The sequence below is a fragment of the Schistocerca cancellata genome, chromosome 5 (assembly GCF_023864275.1).
Source record: "Schistocerca cancellata isolate TAMUIC-IGC-003103 chromosome 5, iqSchCanc2.1, whole genome shotgun sequence".
In the NCBI taxonomy this organism is placed as follows: Eukaryota; Metazoa; Arthropoda; class Insecta; order Orthoptera; family Acrididae; genus Schistocerca; species Schistocerca cancellata.
In genome coordinates, this window is record NC_064630.1 from 224,355,349 (window position 1) to 224,375,947 (window position 20,599).

Consider the following 20,599-nt stretch of genomic DNA (forward strand, 5'->3'; position numbering starts at 1 on the left):
CGTTCCTGGCCCTCTCAGCATTACGCCCCCAGTGCGGCAATGTGGGCCCGTGTGTATGGGAGCAAGGCAGGTTGGACACCCACCACAGTCATCTCAGACCATAGGCGGTGGGTGACATCAGTGCAGATGTCAAAAGGGTTGGAGCACTGCCATCATAACCAGCTCCACCTGCATACCCCCGCAGGTCTCCCGCTGCCGCATCCTCCTCCGCTACCTCCTTCAGGTACAGACATGATGTTTGAGTTGCCAACACTGCCCCCGGCTGCTGCCACCCTGCAACCTGCCACCAGCCCTCCCTGCTCCCTGGTGGATCGGCGGCTCCCTCCGCTGCCCTGGCCTCTGCGTCTGCCGTCATGGACACCTTGAATGTCCCTTCCTCCCCACCAATGGCGGTTGATAAGCCTGGGTCTTCTCCCATCTGCCAACCGCCCTGGCACCGTTCGGGGCATTTCCACCCCTATGTGCAAGTTTCAGGGGGGAGGGATATGGAACCGAGCGCCATGGGTTTCGAAAGTGCGCCAGATGGCATGGACTTTGATTACCACTAGAGGTCTCTGCAGCTGTCCTGCTGTAAACCGTGGTTGTGTATGCTCCTGGCCCGCATATAATGTGAGGCTGCCACTGTGGAGCATGTGGTCCCAGTGGCCAATAGCAATGTACCCTATCATGCATTTAAGTGCCTGCCTCTCACTCACCGAAGCAGTCTGATATTTGCATGAGTCTCTCGATACCTTGCTTACAGACATCGTGTTTACTTTGCTTACTTCCATGTATGAGTGGACGTTGTTGATTTCATGAGGTTTTCGCTTGTGACCGCGTAGTTTATTCCTTGTTGTTGTTCTTGCTGTCTTGCTCAGTTGTCTGTCATTGTGGGTGTCCTTCTTTCCCGTTCATCCGTGGGCTGCTCTGTTAAGTCCCACCGTGCTTTCATTCACAGCAACCCCATGACAATTCTGGTTGCTTTTACAACAGTTTTGGTACGGATTGTTGAGTAGGAAATCCATATTTGTTCAGCACAAGACGGTCTCTTTATAGATGCTAACAGCTGCAGAAGCATGTGAAGATCTGGGTGGGGTGTTGGGATGCTCCCAACTATTCATTAGTATGTATTTATGGGCTTTCTTTCCATTTTTTAGCAGGGTAAATTTTTGCAGTTGTGCTTGTGTAAACAGCAATAAGTCTTACTTACAGTTTCATTACCAACTAAAAAGTCTGCTTCTGTAGTTTAATGGTCAGAACGTCAAACTGCCATGCTGAGGACCTAGATTCAGATCACATTACCTCTAGGGATTTTTCCTTGGTGGAAGTACTTGAATGAGGTGATTCTGATGCTGATTCCAGTTAGGAAGTGACCTGAGTAAGAAACTGTGGCTCTATGATCTGGGCAACCAACAATGGCTGGGAGGACTGTATGCTGACCTTATAGCCTCTTTACTGCACCCAAAGAACATCACTGGCAGAGGATGACATGGAAACCTGTCAGGACTGAATTGCCTGCGAGTACACAGGATAGGGTTGATAGAAGAGATAGAGAAGATCCAATGGAGAGCAGCGTGCTTTGTTACAGGATCATTTAGTAATCACGAAAGTGTTACCGAGATGATAGATAAACTCCAGTGGAAGACTCTGCAAGAGTGATGCTCAGTAGCTTGGTATGGGCTTTTGTTGAAGTTTCAAGAACATACCTTCACCCAGGAGTCAAGCAGTATATTGCTCCCTCCTACGTATATCTCTCGAAGAGACCATGAGGATAAAATCAAGATTAGAGCCCACACAGAGGCATACCAACAATCTTTCTTTCCACGAACAATACGAGACTGGAATAGAAGGGAGAACCAATAGAGGTACTCAAAGTACTCTCCGCCACACACTGTCAGGTAGCTTGTGGAGTATGGATGTAGATGCAGTTAATTAGTATAGTTTCTCTTAGACAATGCTTAACCAATCAATAAGTCAATAAAAGTGTAAATTTTTAGTTTCCTACATCAACATGAGCAACGTGCATTTTGACATCTGTAGATTAATATGCATTTAAAACTGATAAACAGTAAAAGGTATTCAATACCAACAATCGAAGTTATTTCAGATTTTGTAAAAACAAAAATGGGTGTGACTGCTTAAGAAACAATGGGTAAAAATACGAAAACATATAATATACAAAATTTTATCTCAAAAATAATGTGTCTTCAACACTGATCATTGCAAATAGAAAAAAGTATTGAACATCAACTTTGCTAAGAATCTCGCTCAGCATGAGCACAGAGCACACTACTTGCTCCCTCTTTTTGTACTAAATGTGCATACCTGTGGGGATGGTCTGACCATGAATTTTGTCAGCCCAACCAGCAGCATAACGCAGAGTATCAGCAGCATATACTACTTCCGAATAAGAGGCTGAAGAGACCTTCCCTCCTTCCATTACTCGTAGAACTGTCAAGTACTGAATATCCCTCATCATCAAGTCTGCTAACTAGAATCATGACAGGAAAGAATTAGAGTTACTTTGTTAAACGTAAATCATGCTTCTACTGAAATTAAAAATTTCATTTGCATATTTCTGGACAATTCGCCTTATATCCTATGATGAGTGAGAACCCTTGTGGGTATGAAACATGTTTACACATACTAATTCATCTACTTGTCCATACTGCCCTATGAATCACATCACGAAGGAGAAAAGGTATGTGCAGTGACTGAACAAATGGAACAAAGAGAAGCCACTGTAAGACCTAATTCTTCACACTATATTAGCAATAAACTACTAATACACTGATGTTCAGTTGGATAGCAGGAAATTTTACACATGAAATGAAGGTGTCCATGAAAGACTCTGCTAATCCCCAGTTCAGTAAGGATTAGCCTGATCACATTATTTGTTATGTTTTAGAATGTGTGAAATGCTGACAACAGACATTCCCACATGTTTCAGAAGAAAACATTGTCTTCTATACTAAAATGTAGACTTTCACGTCCGGAAATGTCATGTCCATTATAATTATCTGGGCTTTTATGCCGTGGTGGGTTGATGAATTCTGTGTCAATTCCCAACATTTCATCCCCGTCTGTGGAGGACATCTTCAAGGGGGCTGTAGCTAGATGGAAGGTCCAGCACACCCACTGGCTCACTACTGACTGCCGCTAAATTCCATATCCATGCACCCCCGTGCCAAGGCATGACGTCACGTGTTTTGAAAACGTCAGTGCAATCGGACGCTGTCCGCTGCCATCGATCGCCGTTGCCATCACCCAGTAGTGGACGAGTGGTACACATCTTCTTCAATGCAGGCATCCATATACCATTTAATTTCATGCCCTCCTCCTTTCGAGCGAAATTATTAGGGTGTTTGGCAATTGAAATCACCAAACACCCTAATAATTTCAATCGAAAGGAGGAGGGCATGAAATTAAATGGTATATGGATGCCTGTGTTGAAGAAGATGTGTACCACCCGTCCATGACTGGGTGATGGAAACAGCGATCGATGGCAGCCAACAGTGGCTGATTGCACTGACGTTTTCAAAACACGTGATGTCACGTCTTGGTGCGGGAGTGCACAGACATGGAATTTAGCTGCAGTCAGTAGCGAGCCAGTGGAAGACCCCCTTGAAGATGACCTCCACAGATGGGGATGAAACATTGGGAATTGACACAGAATTAATCAACCGACCATGGCATAACAGCCTGGATAATTATAAGGGACATTCTCTTCTTTGTAAATTGCTTTGTCTTACTGTAATTATGTTCTTGTCTTGAAATTTAACCAAATATATTACAAGCAGTAATGCAAACATACTCTTGTGGAATAACACTTTTTTCTGCCAACCCCGTTCCATTGTCATCCCAAGCAGGAGATCTGAATGACAGTATTTACACTGCCTGACAGAAAAAGTGAAGCACAGAGGACATGGTCAGATGTCAATGTAATTTTGTACATGTAAACACTATCAGTAGGCATGTAAATGATTAGACTTGCAAGTTTCTGTGCCAAGCAGAATGGCCACCAGTGCAGGTAAGTGTTGTTCATTTTTAGTGTTGTCACCAGGCCTTGTAGGGTATATAAAGGACATGAACAGCATCAGATGTTGAGCGATCACTGTGAAGGACACGGAAGTGCCTTATACTCATGTGAGACAGTGTTTTTAGCACCTGACAGATTTTGAAAGGTGCTTCATTGTTGATCTCCATCTGGCTGATTGGTCAAATTGTGCAATATCCAGATTTGTGGGGCATTCATTTGTGACTGTGGTCATTGTTGAACAGTATGTAAGCATGAGGCAGGCATACTCACCATTAAGGTTCTGACTGATCATACCTGAACCACTACAAGGGAGGATTGCCACGTTGTCCATCAAGGACATTGTTGTAACCCCTTCAAATTTGCACCTGCTATCCAAGACCATGTAATGGGCTTCCTGCAACATTCTGTGTCATCCCGCATCTCTGTTCAGAGACAAGCAGAAACTGCACTAGGGAATTACCATGTGTATGCTGCCATTAACACCACAGCACAAACAGAAGTGTTTGGAGTGGTGCTGTGACTGGTAAGCATGGACTACTGATATGATTGGTGCTGCACTGTATTCAACAATGAATCATGGTTTAGCACTACCTCAGATGACCATCATAGGCAATGAATGTGATGGTGACTGGGCAAGAGAGCCCATTCTTCCAATGTGTTGAATGTAGTGGCAACTGGGTGAGAGGTCCCCTTCTTCCAATGTTTTGGAAGTGTTTCTCCTGGCATTGTGATGTCAGGAGACATTGGTTATAATTTCAGGTCATAGCTGGCAGTGATTGAGGGAAGTCTGAAGGTACAATGGTGCATCATGTACATCCTGCATCCTCATGTGTTACCTCTCATGTGACAATGTTATGGTGCCATTTTTCAACAGGACAGTGCTCATCCCCACATGGTATGTGTCTGTGAACTGTCTATGTGAAGCTAAGGTACTCCCACAGCCAGCAACATTCTCAAATCTGTCTCCAATAGAACACATGTGAAACCATCTTGAACATCAACTGCATCCCAGTGCCAGTATTCAGGATATCAATGATCAGTTACACAGCCATGGGCCAGTTTACATTGGGAGAGCATGCAATGGCTTTATGACACCCTTCCTCTGGAAATACGTGCACGCAACCAGGTCAGAGGCGGTACAGTGCTATACTGGAGAGTGAACTCATACTGACAAGTTCTCTGTGAAAAATAACATCACATACCCCTTCAACCTATGAAGTTTCATTTTGTTTTCTCTTCCCCTTCTGGGTGCTTCACTTTTCTTGAATCTGCAGACAGTTGTTATTATTTTGAATTTGTGTTAAATGAGTTCTGAGAATAGAATTAAATAGTTTGGTTAACAGATCATGATTTAGGACCTCTGTATTACAGATTTTCATCAATGTTTCAGTAACTTTGTTAGGTTATTTACATTATTCATGAATGTGAAAATGCTGAGTTCTGAACATAGTGAATTCCTCATTCGTTTTGTATTTTCTTTGACATTAGTTTTACTTATATGGCACAGACAGCAAATGTAATTATGTTATCAAGGTAGCATTTACACTAACTCATACTTTCTCCAGGAACAGTATTTCAGAATTTCATACAAGAAGCCTATAAAGATTGGGAATAGACAAGTAGTCATAATTAGTTATCATTCATACTAACACAGACAAAAGAAGCAATGAGTTTAAAGGAAGTGTAACAATAGAGTGACCAATTTCAAGATTATATAAAGCATTTTAAAAATTTATATTTCTTTTTTTACCTCCTGACACATTCTGCAATCTTTTTAAATTTGTGATCAATGATGTTATAGAACAATTACTAATGCAGTCTGCCAGACTCAACCTCAACAGTACAATAATATTACCATTCGTATGATTCTTTGTTTTTATTTGACAATAAGAAATTGGGAAAAGTAAGTCATAGCTTAATTCCAAAGTACAGATAATGGGAGACTCATGTCCAATTGCTGCATTACCAATTAACCTGCTAGGATAAGATATTTGCTCAAGACTTGTAGGAAATCTGGCTGAGTTCAAGTTATTGTCTGGTACAAATTTTCAACTGTCACAACAGGCAAACATTATTGTAGTAACTGCATTGTTAACATGATTTGCTGCCCATTGTGGCCGAGCAGTTCTAGGTGCTTCAGTCCAGAACCGCACTGCTACTAAGGTCACAGGTTCGAATCCTGCCTCAGGCATGGATGTGTGTGATGTCCTTATGTTAGTTAGGTTTAAGTAGTTCTATGTCTAGGGGACTGGTGACCTCAGTTGTTAAGTCCCATAGTGCTTACAGCCATTTCAACCATTTTAATGACATGATTTAACAGATTTTGTTGCTTCCCTCTAGGGTATTTGTACTATACAAACATCACATGAAAATTAAGCTACGTGCATGCCTAGAAATTCAAGTGTTATTTATCAAAATATTAGCCAGTAAATGTAAGTAATAGCTGATTTAGACATTCAATGGAAGACCACAAAAAAGTTTCACCCTATATGTTTAAGCAGCTTGTCTTAGAGTTGGATGAATGAAAACACTTGTCCTGGTACAGGATGCTATCATGTTCTGTGTCCTAGGTGACAAGGTTCCATAAAATCAAAAAAATATCTAATTTTATTTCAAGAAACAATTAAAACTGTCTTAGCACAAACAATTTTGTTCCATTATTATTCTCTCCTCAAAATTCATGTTTCTAACAGTTATTGCCTGCCATACATTCTTTTTCACCATCAGCATAAGGCTCATACTAATGGACCAACATTCAATAGTGTTTGTTCAATACTGTACTGCTACAAGCTGAAAGGAAATAAGTATACACTATTGTGTCCTTGTGGCAGATATCTCTTATTATAGAGTAAAGAAGAGTAATACATCAGTAAACTGTATAGCACAATGGAAACTATCGAGTACTAAAACTAAGTGTACAGGAAAGGTGGTTGTGATAAGAAATTTTAGAGTTGCAACATTTCTGTATAGTCATGTTTACCTTATGCATCAGAACTGCTCGTTTAGAGGCATCCATTGTTCTCCATTCTGAACCCCTCTTGAATGCTTCTTTGGCTGCAGCAACTGCTTTATCTACATCTGCCTGCAAAAGTCAGATGCATTTCCATAAAGAGTTGTTCTACCTTCTAACTCAGAAAATGGGTGCCTATTTAACAAAGTAAATTCATACTTGTTTACCTTGTCTCCTTCATACACATCTGCAATTTTTTCTTCATTTGCAGGGTTATAAACTGGAAATGTCTTCCCAGAAACTGAATTAACAAATTCATTGTTAATGAACAGCTGAAAAAAAAACTGTTACCATTATTTGTATCTTATTAAATTCTCTAGGACATACAAACAGGAAAGTTGAAAATGTATTCTTTGAATGTCAATAAGGTTATGATTATTTGCGCACATTTTTCCAACAGTAAACCAAGCCAACATTGTTTGATCATCTCCATTCTGGTGAAATGCCTTTTACATTAAATACAGCTTTAAAACATACTTTATATTTTTCTGTCTGTAACTGACTGGTGTTGACCAAAAATAAAATTCAGACACATGAAATACGGTGTAAACAGTCTGACATGGAATAAATTTCACACACTTCTTTGTCCTCATGTTGGGTAGGGAGCATTGTGTCCAGGGGCTATCCCCAATCTGAAAGAAAGTAATTATTTCATTGTAGGGATATGAAATAGCATAATCACATAGTCTTGGTCATGGGTAAAGCAGATGGCAGACTGTGTTTCATTGGTTGAATACTATGGAAATGCAACCAGTGAAAAGTCTGCAGCTCATGGTGTAGTGGCTAGCACGGCTGACTCTGGATCAAGGGGTCCCAGGTTCAATTCCCAGCCGGGTTGGGGATTTTCTCTGCCTGGAGACTGGGTGTCCATGTTATCCTCATCATTTCATCTTCATCACAATTCATGACAGTGGCTAGATTGGACTGTGTACAGAAATTGGGACTTTGTATGTGCACTGATGACCACGCAGTTGAGTGCCCCACAGACCAAACATCATCATCATCCACAACCAGTGCATAAAGAAGACCATAAAAAAACACTTGTGGGAACCATCTTGAAATACTGCTTAGGTGTGTGTGACCATACCAAATAGGACTAACAGTGGACATTGAATGCATACACAAAAGACAACAAGAATTGTCACAAGTCTATGGACCAATGGTAGAGTATGTCAAAGATGCTGAAAGAATTGAACTGGCAGATGCCTGAAAACAGATGCAAACTACCTCAGGAAAGCCTAGTTAGGAAACTTCTAGAACTAACTTTAAGTGATAAACCTAGGAATATATTACAACTCCATACATGTCACTCCCATAGGTACCACAAAGACAAGATTACAACAATAACAGAGTGCTCAGAGGCATTTAAGTGCTCATTCTTCCCACATTCCATATTTGAATGGAATGGGAAAGGCCATCATAACAAGTAGGCCTACAATGGAATATAACCCTCTGCCATGCACTAAATAGTGGTTTGCAGAGTATGAATGTAGATGTAGATTTCACTTTGACAGTAGCTGTGAGGACATGTACACTGTCAGTGAAAAGAAATTGCCTGTCTCAAATTAATAAATTAAATTCAGTATGTAAGATTTTTAATTTATGCTATGCATGCACAAGAAGGTCCTAACAATGACAAAGAGTTTTCTCTGCAAATGATTTTTGGCTCCATTATTTGTATGTGACTGCAGTATTAACCAATTGGGGGACTGGTCTCTGTTTCTGAGTAACCAGTGTTCAGTTTTTCAAGGTAGAGTGTCACAGCTTCATCTCCATGTAAGGCAGACATTTTTTTGTCATCAAAAGAAACACATTCATGTGGCTCAAGAAGAAAGTGACCTATAGTGTCTCTGCCAATACAGTATAGCTGTATAAAAATATGTGCCACACAATTTTTGGATTTATTCTTGATATAAAAACATTACAGAAAGATCATATGCACATAGGTCCAAAAATCCTTCATTGGGAAGGTATAAAAGGAATTCCCTGTGTGTGGTTGCATAATTTTCCTCAAATGTGCACTTTTACTCACTTTCATTCTACAGTTGCTCATAGCATTTATTTTGTTTTTCTGATTGTCATTTGTTCTGATTTAGAGTAAATTCCATCAGAATGATGCATTCAATGTCTGAAATGACATATATGCACAACATGTACTGCCTAACAGATGGGAATGAATAAATAGCACATCAACTTCATTCTGAATGTTACCCTGGCAGGCAATTACTTTGTGCAAGAATTTTTGTATGATTTGACCAATGTTTGCAAAAGGCAGGGTCATTTGAGAAGAGAGTTGCAGATGGTGGGAGGCCATGCAAATGAATAAATGCCTGAGTTTGAAGAACAAGTACTTTACACTGTGGATGATGGATGCTTCATCAACTAGTACAAGGAGCATTGTGAAAAGGGAAGGTGTTATTCACAAGCCAGTCTGTAATATCCTACATAAAAATCTTCAGGAACCATATTATCTTCAGTCGGTGTAAGAATTAAATGAGGTTCACTTCAGCCTAGATTAGCTTTGTGTTAACACATGTTGTGTGCTGTGTTTCTGAAGTTCTTAGAATGTACCTTATATAGTTAGGTTAGATTTCACATGGTGGGATCTTCTGTTATGATGATAATCCCATCTGGGCTTGTGAAAACCCTCAAGAAGTGTGACAAGACAGACATCAACAGAAATTCAGCCTCAACAAGTGGGGTGGAATCATTCATGATCATCTCATTGGCCCTCACTTCTTTCCACAATGTCTTACTGGACAAATGAATTTGCAGTTTCTCAGACAAGAGTTCCTTTATTTACTTGATGATGTATCTCTATACTTTATGCAGTGAAAGTGATTTATGCATGGTGGTGGTCTACCTCACATTACACAGGTAGTTTACCAGTACCCTGATAATCAGTTTCTAAACAAGCATATTGGTTGTGGGGCATCCACTGCATAGCCTGCCCGATTGCCAGATTTGAACTCCATGGACTTTTTTTCCTTTGGGAACATAAAAAATCTTTGGTGCATTCAACTCCCATGCGCAGTGTTGATGATCTGAGGGACCATATCCCAAATGAATTTCATCAAATATGGAACACACCAGTGTATGATAAAAGTATGGACCACAGGCTCTGGGGATGTGTGGAAGCAGGAGGTAGAGTGTTTCTTTTGTAGTTCTTATAATTAGTCTTGTGTTGTGGTCTTCAGTTCAGAGACTGGCTTGATGCAGCTCCCCATGCTACTCTATCCAGTGCAAGTTTCTCCATCTTCAAGTAACTACTGCACCCTACATCCTTCTGAATCTGCTTAGTGTATTCATCTCTTGGTCTCCCTCTTCGATTTTTACTCTCCACGCTTCCCTCCAACTCTAAATTGGTGATCCTTTGATGCCTCAGAACGTGTCCTAACAACTGATCCCTTCATTTAGTCAAGTTGTGCCACAAATTCCTCTTCTCCCCAATTCTATTCAGTACTTCATTAGTTACATGATCTACCCATCTAATCTTCAGCACTCTTCTGTCACACCACATTTTGAAAGTGTCTATTCTCTTCTGGTTTAAACTATTTATCATCCTTTTAGAAAGGACTTCCTGACACTTAAATCTATATTTGATGTTAACAAATTTCTCTTTTCAGAAATCCTTTTCTTGCCATTGTTATTTGCTCCCCAAATAGTGGAACTCATCTACTACTTTAAGTGTCTCATTTCCTAATCTGATTCGCTCAGCATCACCTGAGTTAATTAGACTACATTCTATTATCCTCATTTTGCTGTTGTTGATGTTCATCTTATATCCTCCTTTCAAGACATTGTCCATTCCTTTCAACTGCTCTTCCAGGTCCTTTGTCATTTCTGACAGAACTACAATGCCATCGGCAAACCTAAAAGTTTTTATTTCTTCTCCATGGATTTTAATTTCTACTCCAAACTTTTTTTTTATTCCTTTACTGCTTGCTCAATATACAGATTGAATAACACTGGGGACAGGCTACAATTAGTCTTATGACATGTATAATTATGTCATATGTTGCTTAGTACATGTAGTACTTATCACTGCTTAGTACATTTAGTATTGCTTAGTACATGTAGTATTGCTTAGTACATGTAGTATTGCTTAGTACATGTAGTATCCATGAATATTAAGTGGCTATCTGTAATTAGTTTAACTATTAATTCACAAGGTAATAGCTTTTACTTAATGCTTTTAGCCTTTGGCTAAAGGTACGCAGTTCCCTTACATCTTTAATTTCCTGTGGCAGCCTGGTGTACAGCTTTAGGACTTTATATAGGATACTATTCTTTGTTTTTGACTAGTTTTTCTGATTAGGTACAAGTTGTGACTGGATATAGTTTCATGGTCAAGATTGAATAGGTTGTATTATACAGTTGAAGACTTTTATCTTGTGTACATTTTAGTCTCATACATAGATGTATTCATGTGGAACAGTCAGTATTTCTAGCTTCCTGAATGAATCAATACAATGGACCCTATTGTTACAGCTCATTATTATTTGTACAGCACTTTTCTGTACCTTGAAGACAGTTGTACATTACCAGCACTTGTTCCCTGAAACGAGATTCCATAATAGAGGATTGAATGTATACATAAAATAGGTCACTTAGGAACAGTGGTGGGTACTTATGGAGTAGGGTGCCTCCCCCCCCCCCAGCCCTCCCCCACCCCTACCCCCTTGTGGGGGCCACCCTCATTGCCACCTGCACCACTCCTGCCATTCAGCCCACACACTATTCATTCGTTTATTTCATCAGTCGACTCAACTGAATCGAGTTATCGAGTAGTTGTACTTTCCTACATAGCACGCACGTCCACGTCATCATATTTTATACATTTCTGTCTGGCACATAGATAGCTAACACATACCTAGAAGAAAAGTTGCGGCCATTCCAGAATTCATCATTTAAGGAAGAGAACCACAATCGTAACTTTTTATATCATAAGATGGCATTGTCTTGTATATGTGTATAATCAGTTCAAATAAAACTTTCTTAAGCTATTTGATTATTTTTTTTATTATGGTAAAAGTGAAGATAGTTCAAGATATCTTTAGCACCCCATCCTTGTGGTTTTTCTGTATCCTCCACTGCTTAGAAGCATGAAATATTGCACACATATGAGATGCCTGATTGTGTTGAGCAGTTACAAAGATGAGTTTAAGGCTCAATTTTATTCTGGAAGGGGAATTGCGAGACAATGCTTGTTATACTATAAATTCCTGCAACATAAGATTTCGTCCCCTCCTAATATAAATGAGAAACATCAATAAATTACAAGTTTTTATTTTGAAATTTACTGGCAGATTAAAGCTGGGTAGCAGACCAAGACTTGAACTAGAGCCTTGTCTTCTGCAGGCAATGCCTGTATGAACTGAGTTATTCAGGCACAACCTACAACATATCCTCTCAGCTCTACTTCTGATGATACATCTCTCCTACATTCAAAACATTGCAGAAGGTTCCAGTTCAAGTAGTGGACCAGCACACAATTTTAATCTGCCAGGAAGTTTTGAAACAGAGCACACCCTGCTGCAGAGTAAAAGACTCATTAAGGTGTTGATTTTGTTTACCAGTGGTTGCTACTTTGCAGTGAATTTACTTTATATTACATTTTCAGCTATACAAGGAAGTTGCTGTTGGATACATTTTGTAGTTTCTGCTGGGTTTGTACCCTTTTTCGGTTTTGTTAGCTTCCCTTTTTATGATATTCTACATTATCTGTAGTGTTTTTATGTAGCCCTACATATCATTATTTTTTAAATAGTTAAATAGTTAAATATTTTTAAATATTTTTTTTTATTTTTTAAATAATAATGTAATGCTCAGATTTACAGCAAAATATTGGGGGGGGGGGGGGGGGTGACTGAAACTCATGGCAGTACCTCTTTTTTAGGCTCAGGTCAGTGTCCAATCATCCAACACTGATTCAAATTAAGCTTAATGAGAAGCTCAGACAGGTAGGTACTAGAGATGCTAAAATGTCACAAAATTCTCATAACAGTAGAGTTAAACATAATGTTAGTATTTAACAAGATTCTCATAAAATCACAGTGAAAAGTAGTGTTAGTATATTGCATCAGAATATCAGAGGATTAAAAAACAAAGTAGATGAGCTTCTTGTTCGTTTAGAAGATTTAGAAATTGAGGGTAGAATAGACGTACTACGCCTGTCCTAACATCATATAGTCACAGGTACGTATATGGTAAATGTAAGTGGATATAAGCTTTCAGCACATCTAAGTAGAGATGCTATGGAGAGAGGAGGAGTTTCCATATAATTTAAAATCTGTCATAGTGTGAAAAATTTGGAAACTAAAAATTTTTGTGTAGAGCAACATATAGAAGAACGTGCATCTGAGCTTAAGATAAATAATGCTACTTTTATAAATGTAGGCGTGTATAGGTCCCTACTGGAAAATTTTCATCTATTTTTGAAAAACTTGGATTTTTTGTTGTGCTATCTGTCAGACAGAGGGAAGCAAATTATTGTTTGTGGGGATTTCAATGTAGAGTTTCTGAAAGAGTTCAATAGAAAGCTTGACCTTGAAGTATTACTTGATTCTTTCAATTTGCTATCAGTTATTGATTTTCCTGCTGGGGTGGTAAAGGAAAGCAGCACACTGACAGATAAAAGTTTTTATAAATCAAGATAAATTTAATCAAATAAAAACTTTTCCTGTTAAGAATGGTCTTTCTGATCATGATGCACAGCTGGTTACAGTATACGACATAGCTCTATACAGTAATGCAAAACAGTCCTCCAAAATAGTGCATTAAATTAATGAATTAACAATTGCAAATTTTTGGGGAAGCTAAACAGTTAGACTGGGATGAAGTGTACATGGAAGCTGAGACCAATTTAAAATTTAACCTATTTCATGATACCTTTGTGAGTATATTTGAAAACAGTTATCCTAAGAAAACATTGAAATATCATTGTAAGAAACCATCTATCCATGGCTTACTAAAGGGATAAAAATATCTTCTAAACAGAAAAGGGAAATGTATCTTATAGGTATGAGGAGTTATGATCCAGAAACAGTGAAATATTGTAAAAACTATTGCCCTGTATTAAGAAAAGTTTTTAAAAATTCCAGAAGTATGTGCATTATGTCTGAGATTAGCACATCTGATAATAAAATTAAAACAATTTCCAATATTGTTAAAAGGGAAACAAGGCAACTGAGAGCACAGGAAGACTGTATTTCCATCAAATTCAATGAAAAGTTTGTTAACAGGAAGTCAGAAGTAGAAAACAAGTTTAATAATCATTTTTAAGTGTTGTGGAGAAAATAGGATCCAGCTATTCATTAGAAAATGCAAGGCAGTGTATGGAAGAGGCAATACCTATGCAGTTTGATAAAATTGAAATTCAACCTTTCTCTCCTGATGAGATTAGGAAAATAATAAATTCACTCAAAAGTAAAAGCTCACACAGAATTGATGGCATTTCCAATGGAGTACTAAAAGCTTATTCCCGACAGGTAAGTGGGATTCTTAGCTGCAGATCACTGAAACAAGGCACTTTTTTCCACGCAGACTGACGTACGCTATTGTTAAACCATTGCATACAAAAGGAGATGGGTCTGAAGCTAGTAACTACCGCCCAATCTCACTTCTGACAGCATTATCCAAAACTCTTGAAAAAGTAATGTATTCAAGAGTAGCATCACATATTTGTAAAAATCAAGTAATAAGAAAATGTCAGTTTGGTTTTCAGAAAGGCTTTTCATCATAAAATGCTGTATATGCTTTCCCTGCCCAAATATTAAATGCACTGAATAGCTGAACACCACCCATTGGGATATTTTGTGATCTATCAAAGGCTTTTGACTGTGTGAATCATGAAATTCTTCTAGATAAGCTTAAGTATTGTGGTACGTGTGGGACAGTGCATTAAATTCATATTTAACTGGAAGAATGCAGAAGGTTGAAATTAACAGTACAGAAGCCTGCAAAAAGCAGCAGAGTCCTCTAACTTGGAAGGTATCAAGCATGGTGTTCCGCAGGGTTCACTCTTGGGTCCCTTATTGTTCTTAACGTATATTAATGATTTGCTCCTCTATATTTATGAAGGTGCAAAGCTAGTTCATTTTACTGATGATACAGGTATAGTAATCATACCCAACAAACAAGAATCAGCTGAAGAAATCGTAAATGATGTCTTTCAGAAAATTATTAAGAGGTTTTCTGCAAATGGACTCTCACTAAATTTTGAGAAAACACAACATACACAATTCTGTGCAGTAAATGGCGTAACACCACTGATAAATATAGTCTATGAACAGGAGTCTGTTGCTAAGGCTGAATATTCAAAATTTCAGGATGGGTGTACTGATGAGAAATTGAATTGGAAGAGACACATTGATGATCTGCTGAAATGGTTAGGTTCAGCTGCTTATGCTCTTAGGCCAGGGGTTCACAACATACGTGCTCGCAGAGCAAGCTGTGAGCAGGAAGGCGCGGGCACAGAGCAGCGCGAGCACACTACCCCCACTACCGGACCAGAGCGGATGTTTGGGTGGACAACAGCTGCCGCCAGTCGATGTAAATCCGCGGCCACCTGCAGGGATATCACTCACGAATTATTACTGTGACAAATGAAACAAATAAAGGAGAATGTACACGTGCCACATAATTTTGTTAGCTTAGTGTATGCCTCTACCATCTGTAGACACTGAAGCTAAAGAATTTCACGACAATCCTATATTTTCAACACTACTTAAAATTCACCTCCGGTTGTAGTGTTCTTCATGGCTACTACATCGAGGAGCTCCTCCCTCACCTGAAGATCTCTATTAACACCTCTAATAAATATGGCAAGCTGCGCTGTACCAGTGATATCAACACTTTCGTCCAGCGCTAGAGAATACGCCATAAAATCTTTACAGATATTTGCAAGCTGGCTCTGGACGTCGTCTGCCATGTCCTGTATGCGACGCATAATGGTCATGTTAGATAATGGCACAATCCGAAACTGTTCAACTTGAGATGGACACAAATGTTCCGCTGCAACTACCAAACATTCTTTTATTAAATCGCCATTAGTTAAGGGGCGCAGGGATTTTGCTAAAAGCAAAGCAATTTTGTAACCCACTCAGAGAACTGTCTCAGTTGATTTTTCTTCGTCGTCCAGATCTTCTTCGGATAGCTTCCTTTTAAGTTTAATAACTTCCTGTGCACGATCTGGTCCATCACATTTTCCACTTTCGTACTCTTTCGCGTGGTACGACATATAATGTCGCTGCAAATTAAATTGCGTAAAAGAATTCAGCGTTTTGTGACATACTAAACATTATGCAACACCATCTTTTTCAGTAAACAGATACAATTCCTCCCAATGGGGGTTGAACTGCGAAAGCATGGTTGGGGTTACACAACGGCGACTTGACATGTTTCTTAACCAGCGTAGTGACTGTTAGAGCTGTTCGTAGTACTTTAAACGTTACACAGTCGGCGCGAATTCAGTAGGCACGCTGCGGCTCTATTCAAACGTGCGCGCGCATTTCCCCTCCCTCCCTACTCCGCGACCTTGCAGCTGCTCGCGAGCATGTGCCTGAGCAGACGCGAGTACTCGTGCTCAAAACCGACCAGTTGTTAAGCCCTGTATTAGGGTTATTGGAAATTTTGGTGAGAAACGTATCAGTAAATTAGGCTACTATGTCTATTTCCATTCATGGCTTTCATATGGCATCATTTTTGGTGTAATTCATCATCAAGAGAAAAAGTATTCATTGCACAAAAGTGTGTAATCAGAATAATAGCTGGAGCCCACCAAAGATCACCTTGTAGACATTTATTTAAGGAACTCGGGATATTCACAGTACCTTCGCAATATTGTTGTTAATAATCCATCACAATTAAAAAAAAAAAAAAAAAAACAGCGAATTTCATAACTACAGCACTAGAAGAAAGGATGATCTTCACTATTGTGGGCCAAATCTGTGGCACAGAAAGGGGTGAATTATGCTGCCACATAAAATCTTTGGTTATTTGCCAAATAGCAGTAAAAGTTGACAGGTAGCCAACCAACATTTAAAAACAAATTAAAAGAATTTCTGAATGACTACACCTACTCAACAGACAAATTTTTAGATATGAAGCAGTAACTGTAAAAAAAATTAATTAACAATTCTGTGTAAAGAAACCTTTTGTTAAAGTGACACATTCCACATCATTACGAAATGTCGTATTCACGATCTATGGAAAATGTAAAAAAAATGCAAGAAATTCCCATTACTTTTGACATTCAGCCATAGCTTCTTGTATTCCCACTTACGTTTTTCACTTTTCCGAGGGACGACAGTAACAAAATGATGACCATTGTTTTGTGGATACTAATGCCGAAATTTATACCAGTACCATACTTTGATAAACAGCAGATAAGTCTTCCCTGTTCATACCATGATGAATTAAAGAGATCTGCTTGTTTGCTTCAATTGTAGAGTATCTGCAGGAAACTAAGGAAAGAGTTAGACAAAACATCCACCATGATGAATTGAAGAGATCTGCTTGTTTGCTTCAATTGTAGTGTATCTGCAGGAAACTAAGGAAAGAGTTAGACAAAACAACCACTTGTTGCGTCCTTAACGAGTAACAACTTGTTTTATTTGTGATGGAAATGCTCATGAGACAGTACATGATAGTGTTCAGTGCAACATTAGTGTTATAACGCTAGATTTTGTCGTGACGGTAACGACTTCCCCGGCGTCATACTGTGAAGCCTTGTGTAACTTGTCATGAACACCACTCTCGAAGGTGTGATATCTTTATAAGGTCGAATTAAATACCTAGATAGAAAGAAACTCGAAGTAAGCTGTGACCGGTCTGTTCTGTCAGTAAGAGGAATAGCGTCTTAACTTCGAAGAGCCGACATCCTTTTCACGAGAGTGAATAACGCAATAGCGGTACCGAGTCAGGCAGTAAACCGATTTTGCCGTATACATCGTGTATCTCGTACAAGGGCCACTGGAGGAAACAAGGGGGCGAGTAAGGCATTTAAGGGAACACGCACTCGCTCTTTCCTTGCTTCATTCGCTTGTGAAGTAGAAAAAACGAGAAACACATTAACAGCAGTACAGGTACCTTCTTGTTTATGCACTGATTCGGTATTTACTTGGATACTGAAAGTCTTGTCTCTTACGATTTCGTACGGTAGCCAGATTAAAGTGGCAAAATACCGAACAATTGCCTAGCGAAAGGATTTGCTGAGATGACGGTGAACAAAATGTAACATTTATTAAACATAAAAATTATATTTGTTGTCGCTAGTTACAGGTTCCAAGAAGTTTTTTTTTACCGGTACCTGCAATTTTTTGGTAAAAGCTGTTGCTTGTTCTAAATTTCAAATTACAACGAACGCATGATTCTGCTTATAGCATAACGACACTCAGTTATTGACTTGATTTTGCAAATTAGTAAATAAATTAGTGATATTAATGGAAATCTAAACATAACGAATTACATATACCTCGGTACAGAACACCAAACAGAGGGCTGAAATACTGAACAGTTCTGTAGAAACCAGACTCATGGGAACCCAGCGCGTTACTGGGCGGCCACATTTCTTTTCGTCCAGGTACTTATAAAAATAAATGTACGTATCTCCTGACGTACAGTAGCGAGCTTCCACAACACACTTTTTGGTCTATACCCTTGTTTCGCCTTCACACTGTACCAGAATGTCAGATGACTGCCGACACTCACCTGCGTGTACTTGATGTCAACTTTTCTGGCCATGCTGCAGTATTGCTTTTACGGTCTCGCTCCCGGCCGCTTCCACGTGAGAACTGCGACCAAGTGTATGCTGGTAAGCATTCCGCGCTGTGACCCCGCCTAGTGTTTCTCCCCTCCCAGGCGTCGCACTCACCTCCCCTCCTGCTCGCCGCATCTGGAGTTCCTCGCCAAACGTCTTACCTAACTGCAGATACTCAGCGTTATGCAGCACCGTTTTCTGCAAGGTTGCGTAGCATTCTGCAGGGTTCTGCAAGATTGTGATCACGGTACCTGTCTTCTCGCCATTACTCGACAAAAGTCATTTTTAGCTACCGCAGGCCTTGAAGTCGGCTCTGCAGGCAGATACATTTAACGTCTAGCCGCTCTTACTGAGGATATCCATCAATATATCTTTCTTGGAGTTAAATCACAGTTTGAAATAAAAAGACTAAGTATAATTCTATGTAAGCAATAATTTGCTTGGAGCTTTTTTATGGAATTTCCTTTATATTTGTAATCAATATACAGTTCACAATCATGGCATTAATTCATGTTGACTCATCTTTTCATGGGATTGTCTTGTCCCATGTCAGTTTGTACTTATGTACAAAAATGATGACGAGGATCGATAGAACAGTATATTACAATACTAAAGTTTTGTAGATGAGCACATCTGACGAGTGTAACCGTCAATAAAAGGAAGTTGCATGCGAATTGTGATTGTTCCACAATTTTGTTTTAAAAATTATTTTGTTTCAGTGAGGTAGTACTTTTGATGTATAGATTGTTATCACCACATCTCAAAAATAATTTTCAACAAACTCATTACCAGTGTAGGAACTTTGAAAGGCGTTAAGAGTACTTCAAATTACGAGAAACTTCCATGAACAGGTAGACGCTGTTGAATGTTCATTTCAATTAATACATTTCTCTTAGGCGTTTACATGACGTGCGTATAATTTATACACATGCACAATAGCACATTGCACCAGTCGGAACTGGAACCTTGCTTCGTTTTGAGATTTGTTGTCACTCCTGGCAACAGGTGTGCCAACTAATGAGTTTAGCGCCAACCACAGTTGCCAACTGAGTAGGTTATTATTCTAGCCCCTTGGAAACAACGCACATGCAAGAACAGTAAGTGTGACTTATTTCGAGCTCGACTCGGCTAATACTGTAGCTAGTAAAATATCCAAAATCACATCTACTCTTCCAGAAAAGGCACTTAAAGATTTTAAACTTAATCTTGAACGAAATATGTGACGACAAACGGAGAAAATGAACGATATGCAGATTACGCACTATTTTTGGAGGACCATAATGAAATAAATACTCTTCGTCAGGCTATCGTTTAGAAGCCACAAGCAACTGAACTACGGTGAAAGTGGGCTGTTGACAGATTTGGCTATACGTGTAAAGGGCCATACTTACCGTTTTGTGCTACCCTCTTTCGCGTACAGCTCCACATTATTTGTGTCTAACTGGTAAAAAGTGTCGGAAGTGCAATATACAGTAAATAATGCCATTATCTGTGTGCTATCTAAAATGTCTACCATTTTCGTTGCCGAAAAATAGAGGCGACACTGAACGAAAATTCGGAACTACTAGCAGTCTGGAAGTGTACCAAATGCTACAATGAAAACGTGGCGAAAACAGTGAAAGTAAAGGACAGTGACTTTAAGTGTGTAACTGATAAAAGTCATAGTCTCAGTTCAGAAATTTATCTACTGCAGGAAGATGTGGCAAATTTACAGAAAACAATTACTGTGTAGTCTAAGTTGAATGTAAACAGTGAGCGTCTTGGTTATAGAAATTTTGCTAATAACAGTATAGAAATGCACCAGATTTGT

At 39.2% G+C, this 20,599-nt stretch overlaps 1 protein-coding gene across 1 annotated transcript in view; it reads right to left on the bottom strand.

Annotated features, from left to right (window-relative positions):
- The window catches only part of LOC126188063 (aldehyde dehydrogenase 1A1-like), a 92,421-nt gene extending 73,561 nt beyond the window's left edge, over window positions 1–18,860 (bottom strand). The window contains exons 1-4 of the mRNA XM_049929506.1: window positions 18,741–18,860; window positions 7,196–7,300; window positions 6,999–7,100; window positions 2,305–2,470 (exon numbers count right to left, since the gene is read on the bottom strand). Coding sequence (XP_049785463.1) covers window positions 2,305–2,470; window positions 6,999–7,100; window positions 7,196–7,300; window positions 18,741–18,773 — 406 coding nt within the window. The 5' untranslated portion in view covers window positions 18,774–18,860. The remainder of the gene's footprint in view (window positions 1–2,304; window positions 2,471–6,998; window positions 7,101–7,195; window positions 7,301–18,740) is intronic.
- Window positions 18,861–20,599: the final 1,739 nt, after the last annotated feature.